At 38.5% G+C, this 17,845-nt stretch overlaps 1 protein-coding gene across 4 annotated transcripts in view; it reads left to right on the top strand.

Moving 5' to 3' along the window:
• Window positions 1-17,845, top strand: part of LOC140731747 (uncharacterized) — a 75,508-nt gene that overhangs the window by 48,333 nt on the left and 9,330 nt on the right. For all 4 annotated transcript variants that reach the window (XM_073053499.1, XM_073053500.1, XM_073053497.1 and 1 more), the window contains 4 exons: window positions 3,072-3,126; window positions 8,787-8,882; window positions 11,860-11,972; window positions 12,641-12,764. In XM_073053499.1, the coding sequence (XP_072909600.1) occupies window positions 3,072-3,126; window positions 8,787-8,882; window positions 11,860-11,972; window positions 12,641-12,764 (388 nt within the window). The remainder of the gene's footprint in view (window positions 1-3,071; window positions 3,127-8,786; window positions 8,883-11,859; window positions 11,973-12,640; window positions 12,765-17,845) is intronic.

The raw sequence follows: 17,845 nt of genomic DNA, 5'->3' as shown, positions 1-17,845 counted from the left end.
TTTGGGGCCCTGAATGGTAGTGAGGGAGGAGGTGTAGCATTTGTTCCACTTGCAAGTGTAAGTGCCAGGAGAGAGATCAGTGGGGCGGAACGAATGGACAAGGGAATCGTGCAGGGAGAGATCCCTGCGGAAAGCAGAAAGTGGGGGCGGGCAGGGAAAGATGTGCTTGGTGGTGGGATCCCATTGGAGATGACATGAACATCGATTTCTTAAACTTCCAGTAATGCCCCCCCTTCATGATTCCTCATCCCCTTTTCCATCTCTCACTTTATCTCCTTGCCCCCATTACCTCCCTCTGCTGCTCTTCCCCCCTTTTCTTTCTTCCATAGCCTTCACCTCTCCCGAGGCTGCCCACAAGGCAGTGGGGCTATCTACCCATTGTTGGGGATCTGGTTCATGAGCACCAGGGCATGTCCACATGTCGATGGGCCTGTGTGCTACATATGCAGGGGCCAGACCTCCTCCCCATCCTCTGTAGTTCAGCCTAAGTCCGAAAGGAAATCAGTTTCCATGTGCCGCCATCGAGGAAACACTGGACACCAAGTTAACATCGAGCCAACAATATCTATTTCGTTGTTGAAACCCGTGGACCAGAATATTGATGCAACCTTTGAGGTTTATCACCTGCATAACATCAAGCGGTTTTTAATTTTGGTAAACACAAGAGTTTCTTCAGATTCATAGAAATCTTGAGCAACACAGATAAAATGCTGGAGAAACTCTGCAAGTCAGTTGACATTTTGGGTCATGTCCTAGTGAATGGTCTCAGCCCAAAACATCAACTGTTTATCCTCTCCATAGATTCTGCCTGACCTGCTGAGTTTCTTCAGCATTTTGTGTGTGTTACACATGCCATTTCAGTGTTGAGTGGCAATAATAAAACCATCACACAAGAAATCTGGGAGAGCACAATAATGAGGTAGTCATAGATCATACAGATGCTTCTTGGGATGTTGTAACCCATGCAACAATGAATATTCCCATCAGTGTCTCAAATTCCCAGCTCAGATACTCCCAACGCTGCTACTGCCATCTAAACACCAGTGACTATATGGCCTCTCTTCTCCGCTGTAGGTCACAACCACACTTACAATGATAAACAAATCAGCATCAGGAGTGAACAATTTGACCCTTCCCAGTAACTCTTCACAAATCAGAAATCTACCTCACAGAAGATTCTCTTCTAATATGACTTGAGAAAGAGATTTCAAAAGACTGACAACACACACAAAATGCTGGTGGAACGCAGCAGGCCAGGCAGCATCTTTTAGAAGAAGCACAATCAACGTTTTGGGCCGAGACCCTTCGTCAGGACTAACTGACGAAGGGTCTGGGCCTGAAATGTCGACTGTGCTTCTTCCTATAGATGCTGCCTGGCCTGCTGCGTTCCACCAGCATTTTGTGTGTGTTGCTTGAATTTCCAACATCTGCAGATTTCCTTGTGTTTGCGTTTTCAAAAGACTGACAATCACTTGAGATATAAAATAAACTTGCCTCATTTATCTTAAGTGAATTAACCCTTATTTTTAGTCAATGACCTCTGATTCCAGATTCACCTATTAGAGGTAACATCCTCTCCACATTCACCCTGTCAAGAGCTTTCAGCATGTATATGAAGCTTATATATTTTACATGGAGAACATATAAAGTAAAATCTAATTGTTAATGAAGTGTTATTTCGGATACAGGGAACAGTTTATTTGAGAGTTTAGGTTTATTGGACTGAAATTCTTGACCTCTGGAACACAAAACTTTTACATTGAAGCAAAGGAAATGTCTTTTCAATTTATGAAGGTATGTTTTCCAGAAATGCAACTTGCTTGTAAATCAAGGAGTTATTGAAGTAGGCGTTGAAAGCCCCATTCTGAATCTATGCACTGTGGTATTTAACATGCTGGACTATTGATTCACCTGAACAGGGACCAGCAGGTTTCCCTACCTTTGTTTAACACTATGCCGTTAGAAATCCAGGGCCATTTCCTCTTGTGTTTGTACCTCAGAAGAACAAGATGTCTCCAAAGAATGTGATGGCTGAAAGTAATGATTCCATGAGCAGGTTATAACTTAGTCAGTTTGTGGATCAGTTTGCCTGATTGATACTCACCCCCAAATATTCAAAAGAGTATTTTGAAGGGGTTGACTTTATGTACCTTTGCTGTGTCTTAAACTGGTACTGAGAAACCTTCAACATTGCTGGGTGGTCCATTCATTTCTATTCTTACGTTTCGGTATAAACTGAGTGGTTTATGGGGCTATTTCAGACTCCATTGAGAAGTCAGCCATTTGGATAGGGAACAGGAACCACTAGTCAAACTGCAGTGAAGCAGTGAGGTTTTATATGATGATGACTATAACCCAGATTATTTAATTAACCAATTTTTATTTCACAATTGCAGTGTTAGCATTTGAACTCACAAGATGTAGGAGTCCAAGTGAACAGATGATTAAATCAGCATTATAAGCACCACCATATCCTTTGGCCCATTGAGGCGGAGGTAGACAGGTGCAGTTAATGCAGGAATTTGTGGGGAAGTGGGAGTGATGGTTTACACAATTTTGGCCACCTGTAGCTTTATTTATTTTTAACCAACCAGGAAGGAGCTTGCTGTTAATTATTCCTCAGCAATTTCACATCCCGATTGCAAATATTTTACCTCCACAATTAATGGTTGGAGCTGATGAATATATAAACTTGAAAGCAAAATCTTGAAGCAAATCTTAACATGGTAACTGTGGAGATGGCACCTCCGGGCGGTAACAGTCAAAGCCAGAGGGCGTTGTTCACCTCTCCCTCCTCCCTCTCCGTTGGGCAAACAGAACCAGGACATACCATACCGCTATGCAAATGCTCCTTGGGTTGGGTTTTCCGGGGCGGGCCCGGTCATCTCTCAGGCAACGTGCTGCATATGCATTTGCTTTCCCACCATTCTGGTTGAGTGTGCGATCTACAAATACATTTCAGTTTAGCAGCGAATTGCTGAATATTAGATAAGATGCTGTTTAATAAATGGTCAGGTGATTGAGAGCACTAGGATCTAGAACAATAAATATCAGCTTTTCCTTTCCTACAGCGCCCCTCTTACAAGATGCGTTGGAGAGTTTTCTTTTATGTACCAAACCTTATCGGTAAGTGGATATTTTTTTAGATTTATTACATTTTTTTAAAGCACGGAAATTATGTGTGGCGAGTTCTGAACTGCATTCGCAACATAGGATTGATGCGTTTTTCCTGAGCGGAAGGGGAGATTATAGGGTTGAATATTCCTCCTGTTACGTAAACTGATTTGCCGTCTGCACTTTAATAGATTTATCGCTGCGTCTGTGTTTTGAGAATAGGGGTGTGTGTGTGCGCGCGTGTGTTACAAAACTTAACTGTCATGTTGGAAAAAGGCATTCGAATAACTTTATATTTATCCCATTCTTGGAAAATAGTGGTTTAAATTGATTCCGCTTTTTCTTCAGAAATTGGCAACGGAAGATGTAGAAATTGAATGAGGAGAAAATTAAATAATTCAGATACTTTTGAATGTGACATTTTCATGTCGAGCAACGTACTTGGTAAAGTAAGAATAAAGCATGTACTAGATTCTCCAATACGTTGTCGAACATCTTCGGAATAGCTTAGTCACTGTTAGTCAACACTGTATGAGCAAGAAAAACCTGCTCATAGTATTCTTTGCCGTAAGATCTATAGACTGGAAACGTAGCTTGCACTGTAATTATAACCTGTCAGTAATATCCCCTAGATCAATTTTCCTTTAAGTTATTTAATGAGTATGATCAGCCACAACTCCGGAGCGGTGAACGAAGATGGGGGAAATTAATCAATTAAGATTAACAGTTGAAAATGGTGTTCCGCGTTTTCCAAGGCGAGTGTTTTTCCCATCGATTTATTGAGGAAGTTAAGGTAAAATTTGATACAAGCAAGAAATCTGTGCGGAAACAATGGAGTTGCTGCATCAGATGGCCTTTAACAGAACAGAGAGAAGTTAGGTTTAAAGTCGGCTTTAAGTGGGAGGGCAGAAAGTCAGATAAGGAGAAGTAGAAAATCTGCCTACAATTCTCAGAAGAGAATAATGTTTGAAATGTTACTTAGAATTTATAATAACAAACTGAGGTTTGTGTTTCCAGTTTTGTACTTTTATTAACGAGTATTTTTGGGGAACAGGATTTTCTTGCTTACCTAGTTGTGATAATAACTAAAGATGTTCAATAATGTATTTTCCATTAGGGAATTGAATGTATGTTTTATTTCTATTTGCCTCTTATTGTTGATACAAAAATCATCTCACATTCTTAAATTTGCATTTTAATTAATATTCTGATCTAACTTTTAAATGGTGTGCCCAGGCCCAACATTGGAACTGGATTGAAGCCACTATTCTGTAGGAGTGGGGGGGGGGGGGGGGGCAAGGCCAAAATAAGGGAATTCTTTAGAAAACTGCATGATTGAAAAATTTTTAAACTTATGGAGTTCTGAATGCTGAAATGTACTTTGCAATGAAACACAATGCCTCACATTTTGTCTGTGGAACTTCATTTGGAGGCTGAGGACAGAAATGTGACAGGAAGAATTAAAGTATGTAATAAGAACTGGAAGAGTAGGCTCATGTTTGGGAACTGATTGAAAGTGTTCTGTATAGCAGTCACCCAATTTGCATTTTTACCCCATTGTAGAGACAATTGCATCATAAGCAGCAAAATAAAATTTCATTTGAATATTGAACTTTTGAAGTTTGAAGTGCCTTAATAAATTAGAAGTAATCCATGTAAAACATAATCTCAGCTAGTATCAGGGCCTGATTCTTTGTATGGTGAATGTCGAAGGCTAGGTGTGGCATCTTTTACAATTGTTGTGGGAGGGGGAAGGGAACAAATGTGAATGGTGCTGGAAGAACAAGTGGTTCCTTTAGAATGCTAGTTGGGGAAAGGGGGGATGTATCTGGTGGTGATCTCACTGATCCGACTGTAATGTGGTATGTTGCTAGGTGATCCTAAACTCCACTCCACAGCACTTTGATGATTGGGTATTTGTTGATTGCCCAATGTTCAATTCTGTTGGTACACCCCAGCATATAAAAGCATGCCTGTTTACAAGAAGACTGAGGTAACATAAATTGGAAATAACGGTAGCAATGCTGAAGTGCCATCTTCAAAACCACCTGCCCTAGACATTCATTGGCATACCAATCACTAATCCTTCTTGGCTTTCTCTGTGGCTGGAGACCACCACCTTCAGTGATACAGTAGGCATGATCTTTGCCATGACACAGATCTCGATATACTTGTGTATGGAATGATCCATCTGCATGGCATGCAAGCAAAACCTTGCAGTGTATTTTGGTACACGCAACAACAGCAAACTGATTACCAATCCAAAGAAAGTACAGGGTGCAGCACCAACTGCTAAATGTGGCCTTAATCAACCATGCCAATGTTTTTGACTGCATCAACAGAGTGGACTATGATTTGTGGAGCCTCAGTAGTTTTCACATGCCTGTGTTGTTACGTACCCCGTAACTGGGTGTCTTGCCAGCAAAGACACCTGTTGTATCTGTTGGAGTCTGGTACTATTTTCAAAACAGTGTTTATTAGTAAAATATACAAATAAATATCAACATTGCAAATATACAGATAAACACGTTAGCAATAACTAAACCTAAAAGTGTGGGTATAATAATAATCAATAATAAACAAGCTCTATCATTGTCTAGGGGATAAAGAATTATTATGGGAAAGTATAAAGTTCAGTTCAGTTCATGCAAGCTGAGGTAGTTGTTGATTCTTTTGTTGTAATTGTTGGAGAGAGAGAGAGAGAGAGCGAGCAAACAGTGACAGCTATTGTCTTGCAAACCTTCCTTTACGATCTTGATCCGTCGATGTGTTGTTGTGGCCATTCAGGTATGACTCCTCTGTCCTTTAGCTAGACCGTTCTTCTATGGTGGACTCGTCACCCAGGCAAGGGTGGAGACACACACAAGCCCCCACCGGCCTCGCTGTAAACACTGTGAGTTAAAATTGACCGATCCTTTGTTCAGTCTCCGATGCCTCCACACTTTCTCTTGGGTTCCAATCCTTAAACAGTGCTCACTAGTGTGTCTCTTGGTGCGTCTCCTGGTATGTCTGAGGGGTGTCTCCCCAGACCTCCCTTTTATCCCTACTCACGGGGCCTCAGGTGTCAATCAGTTTTGAATGGCTTAGCCCATCAAACCAGCCCACTCCGGCTGTCCACTGAGGAATTTTAATAAACAGAATAGTACCAAGTAAACAGCCCTCTCCGGAGCCATGAGTCTTACAGGAGTCATAATATGGTCTCTCTCTCCCCCGGTCTTATCTCTCCCTTGTCTGAAGCAAATGTTCCAGTCCCAGTATGTTTTTGTTCCATCTCTTTCTCTCTCATTAGCAGCCTGGCAACAGTAACGGTTTGTAATTCTCCCAGGGGAGGGGGACATGGGCAACTCTGTACCCTTCTGCCCATCAGAGCTGTTCGTCCTTTGTAACAGTGTATTTCAGAGAATATGCAACTTACAAGAGATACATTGGGAACTAGGACACTCCTGCTAAAATCTTCTAAATGCATTGGTAAGATTGGCAAAGCAATGAATTGTCATCAAGATTGTGTTTGACCGACTTTTGTGAGCTACATCTTGCATTTGGCTGTCACCGGACTCTCAGAAGATGAATTCCACTTGGAAGTCTGTCATGGCACAGACTTCTTGATCTCCGGAAAGATTAACATTAACAGCTCAAAAGTGGAAAAGGAGCATTTGGGACCGGAGCACATAAATGTCATTGGCAAACAGAGGAAGTAGGAAACAACATGGCTAACTACCCTATCTAGCTCTGCTGCCAAGTCCCACCTGCCTCCCTGTGAGAGAATCCATAGCACCTCGAGCTATGGGGCACTGAAATGAAATAAAATCACCCTTCTCTTCAAGGGATTGCATAGGAGGACAATTCTTGATGAAGGTTAATGAGGTAAGTGGTAAATGTTCCATGGATTATATTGGTCAGCAAAGTCAATGATGATGTAAACCATGGCAGTTGGATCCAAAATTAAATCAGAAGAACTGGTCAGGCAGTGTCTGTGAGGAGAAACAATTAATGTTTCAGATTTCCAGTATCTGCAGTATTTCTTATGTAGATCCAAAATATAGTTGTACAGGAGGTGAGGTGCATTGGTGGAGGAATAATTTTTGTGACCAGAAAGTTGCTGTTTCAAAAGAATTTGGAACAGTGCTTCAGGTCTTTTTGCTTTTTGCAGTATGTGATGTATTTGCAGGCTGGGATTTGTGATGCTGATGGCACCAAACTTGGCAGTGTAGTTGTTAGGCTGTGGAAAGACTGGTCCCAGTGGGTAGAAGTGACAGATGGAATATAATCCAATTTATATTGGAATTCAGAAGAATGGCGGGGGGGGGGGGGGGGGTGGTTCTCATTGAAGCCTATTGAATGTTGAAAGGCCACGATAGAGTGGAGGTGGAGAAGATGTTTCCTACAGTGGGAGAGTGTAGGACTAGAGGGCACAATCACAGAATAGAGGGACATCCATTTAGAATACAGATAAGGAATTTCTTTAGCCTGAGGGTGGTGGATCTTTGGATCCAGGGTGTGAAAGGTTATGGGGAAAAGGCTGGAGAATGGGGTTGAGGGGAAATAGATCTGCAGTGATCAAATGGTAGAGCAGACTCAATGGCCCAACTGGCCTAATTCTGCTTCTATGTCTTGTAGTCTAATATTGTCAGGACTGGCTATACTTATTTGAGAACTTAACAAAAATGGAGTTGCTTCCTGATGAAGTGAAACCATATAAAGTATCAATGAACACACTGCTAGGATGGGTTCTTGAGTGGTCAACTGTAATGTGAGAATGGGACTGAGGTAGCAAATGGATTGATCTGTTCACTAATTAACATCTCCCAAGCTATCAATGTTAGAGTTGATTTCTCCTCTGCTCTAACCAATAAATTCTGCTTTCCTCCCATGTCTGTATGGTTTTAAATATACAGCAATTTTTCATGAGTTCATGGACATTTTGTAACTGTTTATTCACTGTACAATTGGAGTAATCAAAGCATGAAGAACACGCACACTATGTTCTCATTGTTTTGATATCAGTGTGCACTGTCTCTGTACTAATAGGTTCTGGCTGTGTTCATAGGAAACATATTACAAGAAACTTTTTTAAAAAACCAATTGTATCTGTAGTCTTTAATTTCAAATGTATGTCCTTGTTTTCTAACCAGTGACAGAAATTGAGGTTGAAACTTGGCCCGCTGTATTTCAGAGAACAATATCTGCATGGCCTTAGATGTTCTAAATTTGCAAAGCTATTCAAAACTACAGAGCGTACAAATCATATGAAACATAGTACAATAGGCTTGTAAACTGAAACACTGTGTGAACTTAATAACCTATTGTTTATCCATCATTTATGACCATAGGTTGCCTTCAAGAGAAAACTCATGGTGACATGTGATTATCTGGTGAGGGGAAAAGAAAATTGGAAGGCTTCTGCAGAAGGAGCCAGGTTTGGTCAAACAGAGAACTAACACAGATGGCTGACTGATTTCAGCCATGGATGATTCTGTAACTTGGTCAGACTTTAAAGGGAAGATGGTGAAAAGTGTGTTTCAACGCAAACTTAAGTAAATGTTCAGGAAATATATATTTTGATGTTTCGTGTTATGAAAAGTTAAAATCTACAGTATGTGGGTTGGGGCAGTGAGAAGTTTGTTATGTCGACATAGTCTGCTTTAACTAAATCTGAGTGATTCTGTTTTTAGGTTACATGAGATTAGCCCTGCTGCTGGTTAGCTGGTGGTCCTTCAATCACCCTGTATGGTTTATTTCCTGTTATGTGACATCTATAATTCTTGATGGTAAGTGTTCATCTTTAAAAGACTATCTGTTGGAAGAAGGGGGAAAAAAAATCTAGAATAAAATTGCTTTAATATCTGAGGTTTCCTTGGTTGGGCATCGGATTTCACAGATGTTGTGAGTTCTCTTAATTTTAAGTTGCAACATGTTAGTTTCATGTTAGTAATACCCAAGCTTCCTTTTTATTAATAATAAAGATAACACTTCCCTTTAGCTCGTGGTGGTTCAATTTTAAGTACTTAAAATGCTTGTGGATTTTATATCCAAAGTAATTTTTTTTTAGAAGATTTCACTGTAATTGGGTCTTGAGGAAGAATTTGTTATCAAGTCTTATTGCTAAAGTTACCAACTATTAATCTTGTCAACATTTTATAGTATTGGCAGATATAATTTGTATGCTTGGGAACATGTCCATTACTTTGTTTGTTTCGTCACAAAAGAGAACGTGTTACTTAGTTTCTTGTCTTAGACTTTTTGATCAGAGGTCCACACTGAACTGAAGCAAACTTAACAGTGCCTACTGGCAAGCAATATTAAGTTACATTTTGCTGAGCTCAGAGTACTGCAAACATTGTAACGTTTTTGCTTGTTGGGAGATTTAATTTTTGCGCATGTGTTCTTAATGCTTTTGAATTGTGTACATGGATTTTCATTATTTGAATATGTCAAATACTTAATTGATATTTTCACCGAGTTTATTCAAGATGAAGATTTTATAATCTGTAATTCTATTTAATGTTGCTGCACAGTACATAGGCGTTATTGCAACATGTACAGTGCCAGCAATCATTGATCGGGGTTCAATTCCTGCTATTGTCTGTAAGGAGTTTGTACATTTTCCCCATGACCATGTGACTTTCCTCCCAGATTCCAAAGAAATATGATCAGGATTAGTGAGTAGTGGGCATGTTATGTTGGCACAGGAAGCATGTTGACACTTGCTACTCCCAGTACATTTGTGTTGGTTGTTGTTGTAAATGATGCATTTTACTGTATATTTTGATGTACATGTGTCAAATAAAGCTAATCCTTTACTATCACATTTGAGATATTCGTTATTTTCATATTCTGTTCTCCTAAGAAAGGGCATTTAAGCTTCAATTCAGATTTCTAATCTTTTTTTTTCCCAGTCCTGATTACGGGTCTTGGCCCAAAACATCAACTGTTTACTCTTTGCATAGCTGCTGCATGGCCTTCTGAGTTCCTCCAGTATTTTGTACATATTACTTTGATTTCCAACATCTGCAGATTTTCTAATTGTGATTTGAGCTTTCCTGATGGTTCAGTTTGAGTTAATGCATTACATTTTTTTTGCCTTTTGTGTTATGGAACTGAAAGTCGTTGTTCCTTTTTTAAAATTTCTTACTCATTATTTTTATTCAAAAATGGGATGTTCAAATTTGCACACAATATTCTAAATAGTACTTCAACCTTTTGATTCTGTAAACTGTAATACTATGATCTAGCAGAACTTATACAAATCTTAGACTTTATATTTTCACCCTTCCCAGATGCAAGTACAGCACCTGCTTATGAATTCTGGTGAAAGAAAAGAACAAACCAATATGGCTCTGTGACTCAATATGCCACCAATTGTAATGTAGCATGTTAGTGGATGAATATCTTACTGTTTATCTTGAGATTGATAATACATGAAAATTTAATGCACACAATTCAGAAGTGGATATTTTCTTTTGCAGTAGTTTTGTGGCTACCTTGAGGCTTGGCTTATCATTTCTTGCTGAAGACCAAAATTATACACCAGTAAACCTATTGGTTAACAGTGATTTAGGATGAATGTGGGACCTATTGATTATTTATAAAGGTACATTGATATATTATAGATAAAAGCTAAAGTTAGTGTAAGTCTGACACTTAACTCTGAAAAGTCAGCTGACAGCTTGTACATTGTTGAAATGAGATGATCACCTGAAAAGCAAAGGAAACTTTAAAACCACCTGGAATTTGACTTAATGCTGTTCTTGGACTTCTTATCCGTTATGCAGGATGTTACATCTTAGAATTTATTATTAAACACAAGGATTAATGTACTGATGATTCACAAATTTCAGCAAAAGTTTTATCATTCCTTCTGTGGGAAGTTCTCTTTTATTCCAATGAAAATGCTTTTTGCTTTGGCCTGGAGCTTTTTGACCTAGGTTGTCTTGACATGAGGCTCAGGATCTGTTTTCTCCAAGATGTCTTTTTTTTAAGTGAAAACAATTCTTTATCTCTGTAACTGATGGTATTGGGGGAAAAAAACAGATTCTTTCTTGGTGTTCTGACTGATTTTAAGAAGACTGAAGTTGACTTGATGCAACTTGCTGGTCCTTTGACAGCCGGGGACTTCCTGTCAGACATCTTGGTAAATTAGTTTATTATTGTCACAGATACAGTGAAAGACTTTGTTTTGCATGCCAACCATTACAGATCATTTCATGATAGTACGTTGAGATAGAAGGGAAAATGATATTACAATGCAGAATACAGTTATAGAGAGAGTGCAAGATCATAATGAGTTAAGTTAGGCCAAGAGTCCATGTTATTGTGCTAACATGGACAATTCAATAACCTTATAACAGCAGGGTATAAGCTGTTTGTACAGAAGATTAATATTTACTCTGTGCTAAACAGTGTTTTTTATTACTAATTAATTTAGGGTGGTTATTGACAAGGATTTAAACTCGTATTGACTACTGTATTCAATAGGTGGCAAAAAAAGGAAGAAACTACAGAGTGCAGCTAAGAAAATTCAGAAATCGGGTGATTTAACGGTAGCATATGTTTATAAATAGCTTTCATGATGAGCACTGTAATACTGAAATCTTGTAGCACATAAGCTTTCCACACCAATGGGGGTATAATGGTATGTACAAAATTGTGATCTTATTAAACACTTAAATTGTACTTGTGCTCTTCTATGTATTTACATGAGATATAAAGTTTCCACGATTTTACAGAATGTTCCAAACATTGCAGGGTTTGATGGATTTGCAGCACGTCGGTTAAATCAGGTATCTGAATTTGGAGCGTGGTTTGATGTGGTTATCGACAACATTGGGCGTAGCATGTTGTGGAGCTTGCTGTATGATGTAAGTGCACAAATAATTTTAGCTGTTATAATGACTGTGTATAGCACATTATAATTGACTTTTCCTCCAATATGGTTGCATAGAATGAGGAAATACACAAGTAAAGGAAGAATTTATTGCTGTAGCTTTATTGTGATTATTTATTGGGTTGAAAGCTATAATAATGAGGTGTGATTTGAGATATTAGGATGCCTTCCATTGCAAGAAAGAAAACCAAGAGGCTATTTAATAGCAATAATAAAATTACCACCATGGATAAGTTTCTTCACTTCTTCAGCAAGTCTTTTGTGCAACATTACATCCCAACTCTGAGTGAAGAGGGGTTGTAGAGTGGGTTGTTAAGGTTAGTGAATGCCTCATTCAGAATAGTTGGTAATTTTTACTTGGAAGGAAAAAGTATGCAAACATGTAGAAAAAGTGCAAGTGTTAAACTAGGAGATCACAAGTTTCTGAAGTTGTATGAATGCTTTAAATTTGAAATTGGGAACTGCTGGAGATAGGTCAGATGCATCCTTGAAGATGCACTTGATGTTCAGTTTGATTATCCATCAATTTCAGATGCAGGAAAGAGCCATCACGAAAACAGGAAAAATAACCTCATTATAAGCTTGTATTGTTTGAATGAAAAAAAAATTGCAGACCAATTCCTTGTTTTATTTTTTTTCCAGTGGGGACATTTTATAAGTAGCCTTGAATGGTTGGTTTTCGTTTGTACACATGGCTCCATGGGAGGTGACTGGAAGAAGAAATTTCAAAATAGTCCTTGGTTTGTTCGGAAAACAATGTCAAATGGTAGGTTAATTACTTTATTAAGAACCTTTAACAATAGAAATTAACATTAAATTTAACATTAGAAATGTACTGGTGGAAAATTTCACCTTAAATTTGGCTGTCAATTACCATAGACATTTGATTAAGAATGTTTCAATTCGGAATTTTAGGCATGGTCAGTGTAATGAGACAGGGTCTCTTTCGGTGTCAGTGTGGAAAAAACTTGTTACTGGAAACCCAGGTGAAAGGGACTGTAAGCATTTGAATCTTTTAAAACAAATATACCACTTAGTGTACAAGACCATAAGATATAGGAGCAGAATTAGGCCACTTGGTCCATTGAGTCTGCTCTGCCATTTCACCAATTTTCTAGCGGCCCCATTCTCCTGCCTCGTCACTGTATCCCTTCTTGCTCTGATCAATCAAGAATCTATTAACCTCCTGTCTTAAATATACATAAGGACTTGGCCTCCACAGCTGCCTGTGGCGTGGCAACAAATTCCACAGATTCACCACCCTCAGGCTAAAGAGATTCCTCCTCATTTCCATTCTAAAGGGACGCCACTATATTCTGAGGCTGTGTCCTCTGGTTTTGGACTCTCCCATCATCGGGAGAGTGTTTTGTATAATTCACCATCTGATTAGATGCTTGTTTCTGTATAAAACTCTTCACCAGAGTCAAATCATTTAACCTGCAGACAGTTTTATCTCATGCTTGGGAGAGTATGGTGTGAGTCCTCACTGATGTCTCAGAACTGAGGGTTCGTTGTTGAAACTAAGCTTGTATATCTGTCCACAGATGCTATATAAAGGGCACTGAGGAAGTACATGGAATGTTTAAACTGTATCAGTTGTCTGTGACTGGATTACTTTTATCAGGCCTTCTGCTCTCTCCTGAAAGCTCTTGCTTGAATTGAGAATCCTTTTATTTTCAAACAAAACACATTTTCTCATGGGATTCCTTTCATCACAGGAATATATTGTTAAAATAAGGTAGTTTAAAAGTATTCTCAGTCTTGGTGTATATGAGTTATAAATTATACTGTGAGTGTTGCCCTCTAAGTAAATGCTGGAAACCTGTAAGGAGAAAGTATTTTATTTCATACTGATGAGCTTTTATCAGAGTTAAATAGGTGAGAAAGTGTGCTGGAACACAAATACAGAACATGGCAGTTGCTGGAAATTTTTGCACATCTGTAGCATCTATGGAGTAAACAAAACTAAGTAAATGTTTCACGTGGATGGTCGTGTATATCTAACTGGCTAGTTGTGCCATAAATGGGAAAAACTAGTTACTTGAAATTACTGAATCAGTATCAAGGACTGCAATATGTCTAGATAGGGTATGAGGTTCCATTTCTCATTCATTTATTACCAGAGATACAGCATGGAATAGGCCCTTATGGGCTTTGAGCCATGCCACCAGTAACCTAACGATTTAACCCTAACTTAATCACTGGACATGTTACAACAACCAAGTAACCTATTAGTCAGTATGTCTTTGGACTGTGGAAAGAAACCGAACTAAGCTGTAATAGTGTCATGCTAACTGCTATGCTGCTCATGTTCATATCAAATCATTAGAGAAATACAAGAGGTCAGTGACACAGCCAGTGTGGGAGTGGGCTGGAGATTTAAAGTGATGGGGAACTTAAAGTACATGGTTATCCAGAATCATGCGTGCATAACACCTCTGCTGAGTCGCCCAATATGGTTCTCAAAAGGAGAGATGACATTAAGTGTATTGAATTAAACTGTAAGTTAATTGCTGCTTCACAGGGAAGGACTCATTAAGTGCCTGGATGGTGAGGGAAGGAGGGACAGGGAACAGAACTTCCAGCATTTTGTACTAATATAGTTCCTCTAGATACCTGCCATTCTTGATCTTTAGATGACCACAAGGACATACCCAGACAGATAACTATATAATTTCCATCTTTTTTACCATCTGCAGCTATTATAGCTAAGAACTTGAGTGCATAGTCATAGCTTTCCCATACAACTGAGCCACAGTTTTGAGTTTCCTTAATTCAGCAATGGTAACTGAAGTCTCTATTCATGATGTTTTATTGAGCTCTGAGATGCATAATTTGATTTTATTTAACATACAATCAGTGGCCACTGCTCATTAATACAAATATTTAATCAGCCAATCATGTGACAACAACTCAATGCATAAAAGCTGGAGACATGGTCAAGAGGTTCACGCATTGTTCAGACCAAACATCAGAATAAGGAAGAAATGTAATCTAACTGACTCTGACTGAGGAATGATTGTTGATGCCAGACAGGGTGGTTTGGGAACCTCACTATCTACTGATATCCTAGGATGTTTACACACAACAGTCTCAAGAATTTACAGAGAAAATCAAAACAAAAAAACCAGTGAGTGGCAGTTCTGTGGGCAAAAACGTCTTGTTAATGAGGCAATTCAGAGGAAAATGGCAAGAACTGGTTCAAGCTGACAGGAAGGTGCCAGTAACTCACACAACCATGTGTTACAACAGTGGTGTGTAGAAGAGCATCCCTGAATATAAAACAAACCTTGAAATGGATGGGCTACAGTTCCTCTCCTGTGCCTAATTCAGTGGCCACTTTATTCATGTAAAATGTAGTTCACCCGTAGTTCCTCCATTTGTCAGGCAGCTGTTGGAGATAGTTTGGATATTTTGTGGAGCATTCAGATACATAAGATCAATATTTGTGGAAGAAAAATACTTTGGAAATCTATTTTGAAATGTGCATAGGCTAACGAATTGTGAAGAATATATCACAATTGTCACTTTGCATTACTTGGGCATTAGTTTGTAAATGGAGCATCTTGCTATTCATTCTCTTGAGTTTATACTTAATTGTTCATTAGACTAACAAAGGAACTTCAATCTAAAAATTAATAATCCAAGGATTCTAAGAACAGGGAAAGCACTTGGGACTTCGTATTACCTGCTGATCAGTGTGAGTTCATTTTCATTTATTGAACCATATTGGAGGAAAAGTAAATTTCATTTCCCTTCATTCTATTCAAATCTAATCTTTAACCCACACTTTATTTTTTCTCTCTTATATGGAAACCAATATTCTAATTTACCCCTTGCCCCAACATTCCGTACTTTTTTTTGTCTCGTTTAATCCATACCACTCATTTGGTTTTTTTACATGGGTCCAGCATATAAGTGCAATTATGAAGAAAGCATGGTAACACCTTTACTTCCTTAGGAGTTTGCAAAGATTTGGCACATTTAAAACTGACAAACCTTTATAGATATATAATTGACTAGCTGCCTGGTATGGAAACACCAATGCCCTTGAATGGAAAATCCAACAAAAATAGATGTGGCCCAGTCTGTTGGGTCACAAAAAAGCAACATCCATCATCAGGGGCCCCCACCTCCCCAGACATGCTCTCTTCTAGCTGCTGCCATCAGGAAGAAGGTACAGGAGCATCTGGACTCGCACCATCAAGTTCAGAAACAGTTATTGCCCCTCAACCATCAGGCTCTTGAACCAGAGGGGATAACTTCACTCGCCCCATCACTGAACTGTTCCCACAACCAATGGACTCACTTTCCAGGACTCGTCTCATGTTCTCTTTTTATTGTTTATTTATTATCATTCTTTCTTTCTTTCTCTTTCTGTTTGCGGTCTTTTGTACACTGGTTGTCTGCCCAGTTGGTGCAGTCTTTCATTGATTCTATTGTGTTTATTGGATTTATTGAGTACAGCTGCAAGAAAATGAATCTCAGGGTGACATATATGTACATTGAAATTAAAGCTCAATGGCTTTGCTTTGGCATTTACGTTGCACTCTGATAATTTGAGTGATGCTTTTTTTCAAAGCTACAGGGAAGTGGCAAACTTGCTGACCGTATTGTAAGATTCATTGCCTCAAATGCTAGCCTAAATAAAATGAAGTGCATTTATACCTGTTCTGAAAGTTTTAATGGCGAATGGTATCAGTTTAAAGTGCAGCATGAGTCAAGTTAAAGACAAAATTCCTCATTGTTTCCACATCAACTACTATTTATTAAAACCAAAAGGCTGTAATAAGCTACATTTTCATGGCATTTATATCCCATTTGTGTCTGATAATGAACTTGAAATAATTACAAATTAATGTTCTATTAACAGAAGTGATACCTGTAGATCAATGCCATTACTCTACAATGGAAGCATAGCCAATTGGTTTTCTTAACCTACTTTTGCAGCTAAATCTTTAATGGAATGGGAAAGAGCAAAATTTAACCCTATTACAATGATAGACTTCTGACTTTTGGTGGAACTGGAGATAATATTTCATGTGTAACAAGTTAAATGAATATTAAAATAGTGATTAATTTCACATACAGAATCTATGAATTCATGCAGGCTGTACAATTTCATGAGCAGAATTTTGCATTTTATAGTTTTGATTTTCAAAATTTGGGTCAACACATTTATAGTCTTAAAAGGATAAACTGTTCATTAGATGTGGAATCAAATTTTTATCCATGGGCCTTTCTCCATTTAAATTAAACCAAGAGTACATAATGGTGAATTATTTTGTTTTCTTAAATTTCAGTCCATCTGCTCATAGACTTTCATCATTGCTAAACACAAGATCCTTTGATATACCACTTTTTTAAAATCAATTTTGTTTCTTCTGTCAAACTAGTGTACAAGAAGAAAAAAAGACAGTTTGTGGTCAAGTTTTTGTACCCTAAGATAGCATTGGTGATGTTGTACAATAGTTTTACCACTCAGTTAACTGGTTTCTGTGTAGAACTGGGTGTAGGTAGAAAGTGGAAGTGGGTAAGTTCTTTTGTCCCTTGATACCACATTTACTTTTTTGTTGCAGTACTTAAATAAGCTGTTTCCTCTTTAGACTTGGGTTTCAGTAAAAAGCAAACCTGTGTTTAAGTTCTGTTATATCTCTGCTGTTCTAAAGCAGCATGTACAAATAAGGAAACATTTCTTGCTTCCATCTATTTGCACATTTGATGTAGGATAGCTGGGGTTGCTTGTTAGACCCTGTTATGTCAAAATTGGCTTTCCTGGGCTAAAACTCAGCCCTGGGAAATCCATACATTCCATACTATTTTGCTTATAAACAGGATGTGTTCCCA

The sequence above is a fragment of the Hemitrygon akajei genome, chromosome 8, assembly GCF_048418815.1.
Source record: "Hemitrygon akajei chromosome 8, sHemAka1.3, whole genome shotgun sequence".
NCBI classification, from domain to species: domain Eukaryota; kingdom Metazoa; phylum Chordata; class Chondrichthyes; order Myliobatiformes; family Dasyatidae; genus Hemitrygon; species Hemitrygon akajei.
Note: the sequence above shows the minus strand (reverse complement) of the source record. Positions and strands in the feature narration are given on the sequence as shown.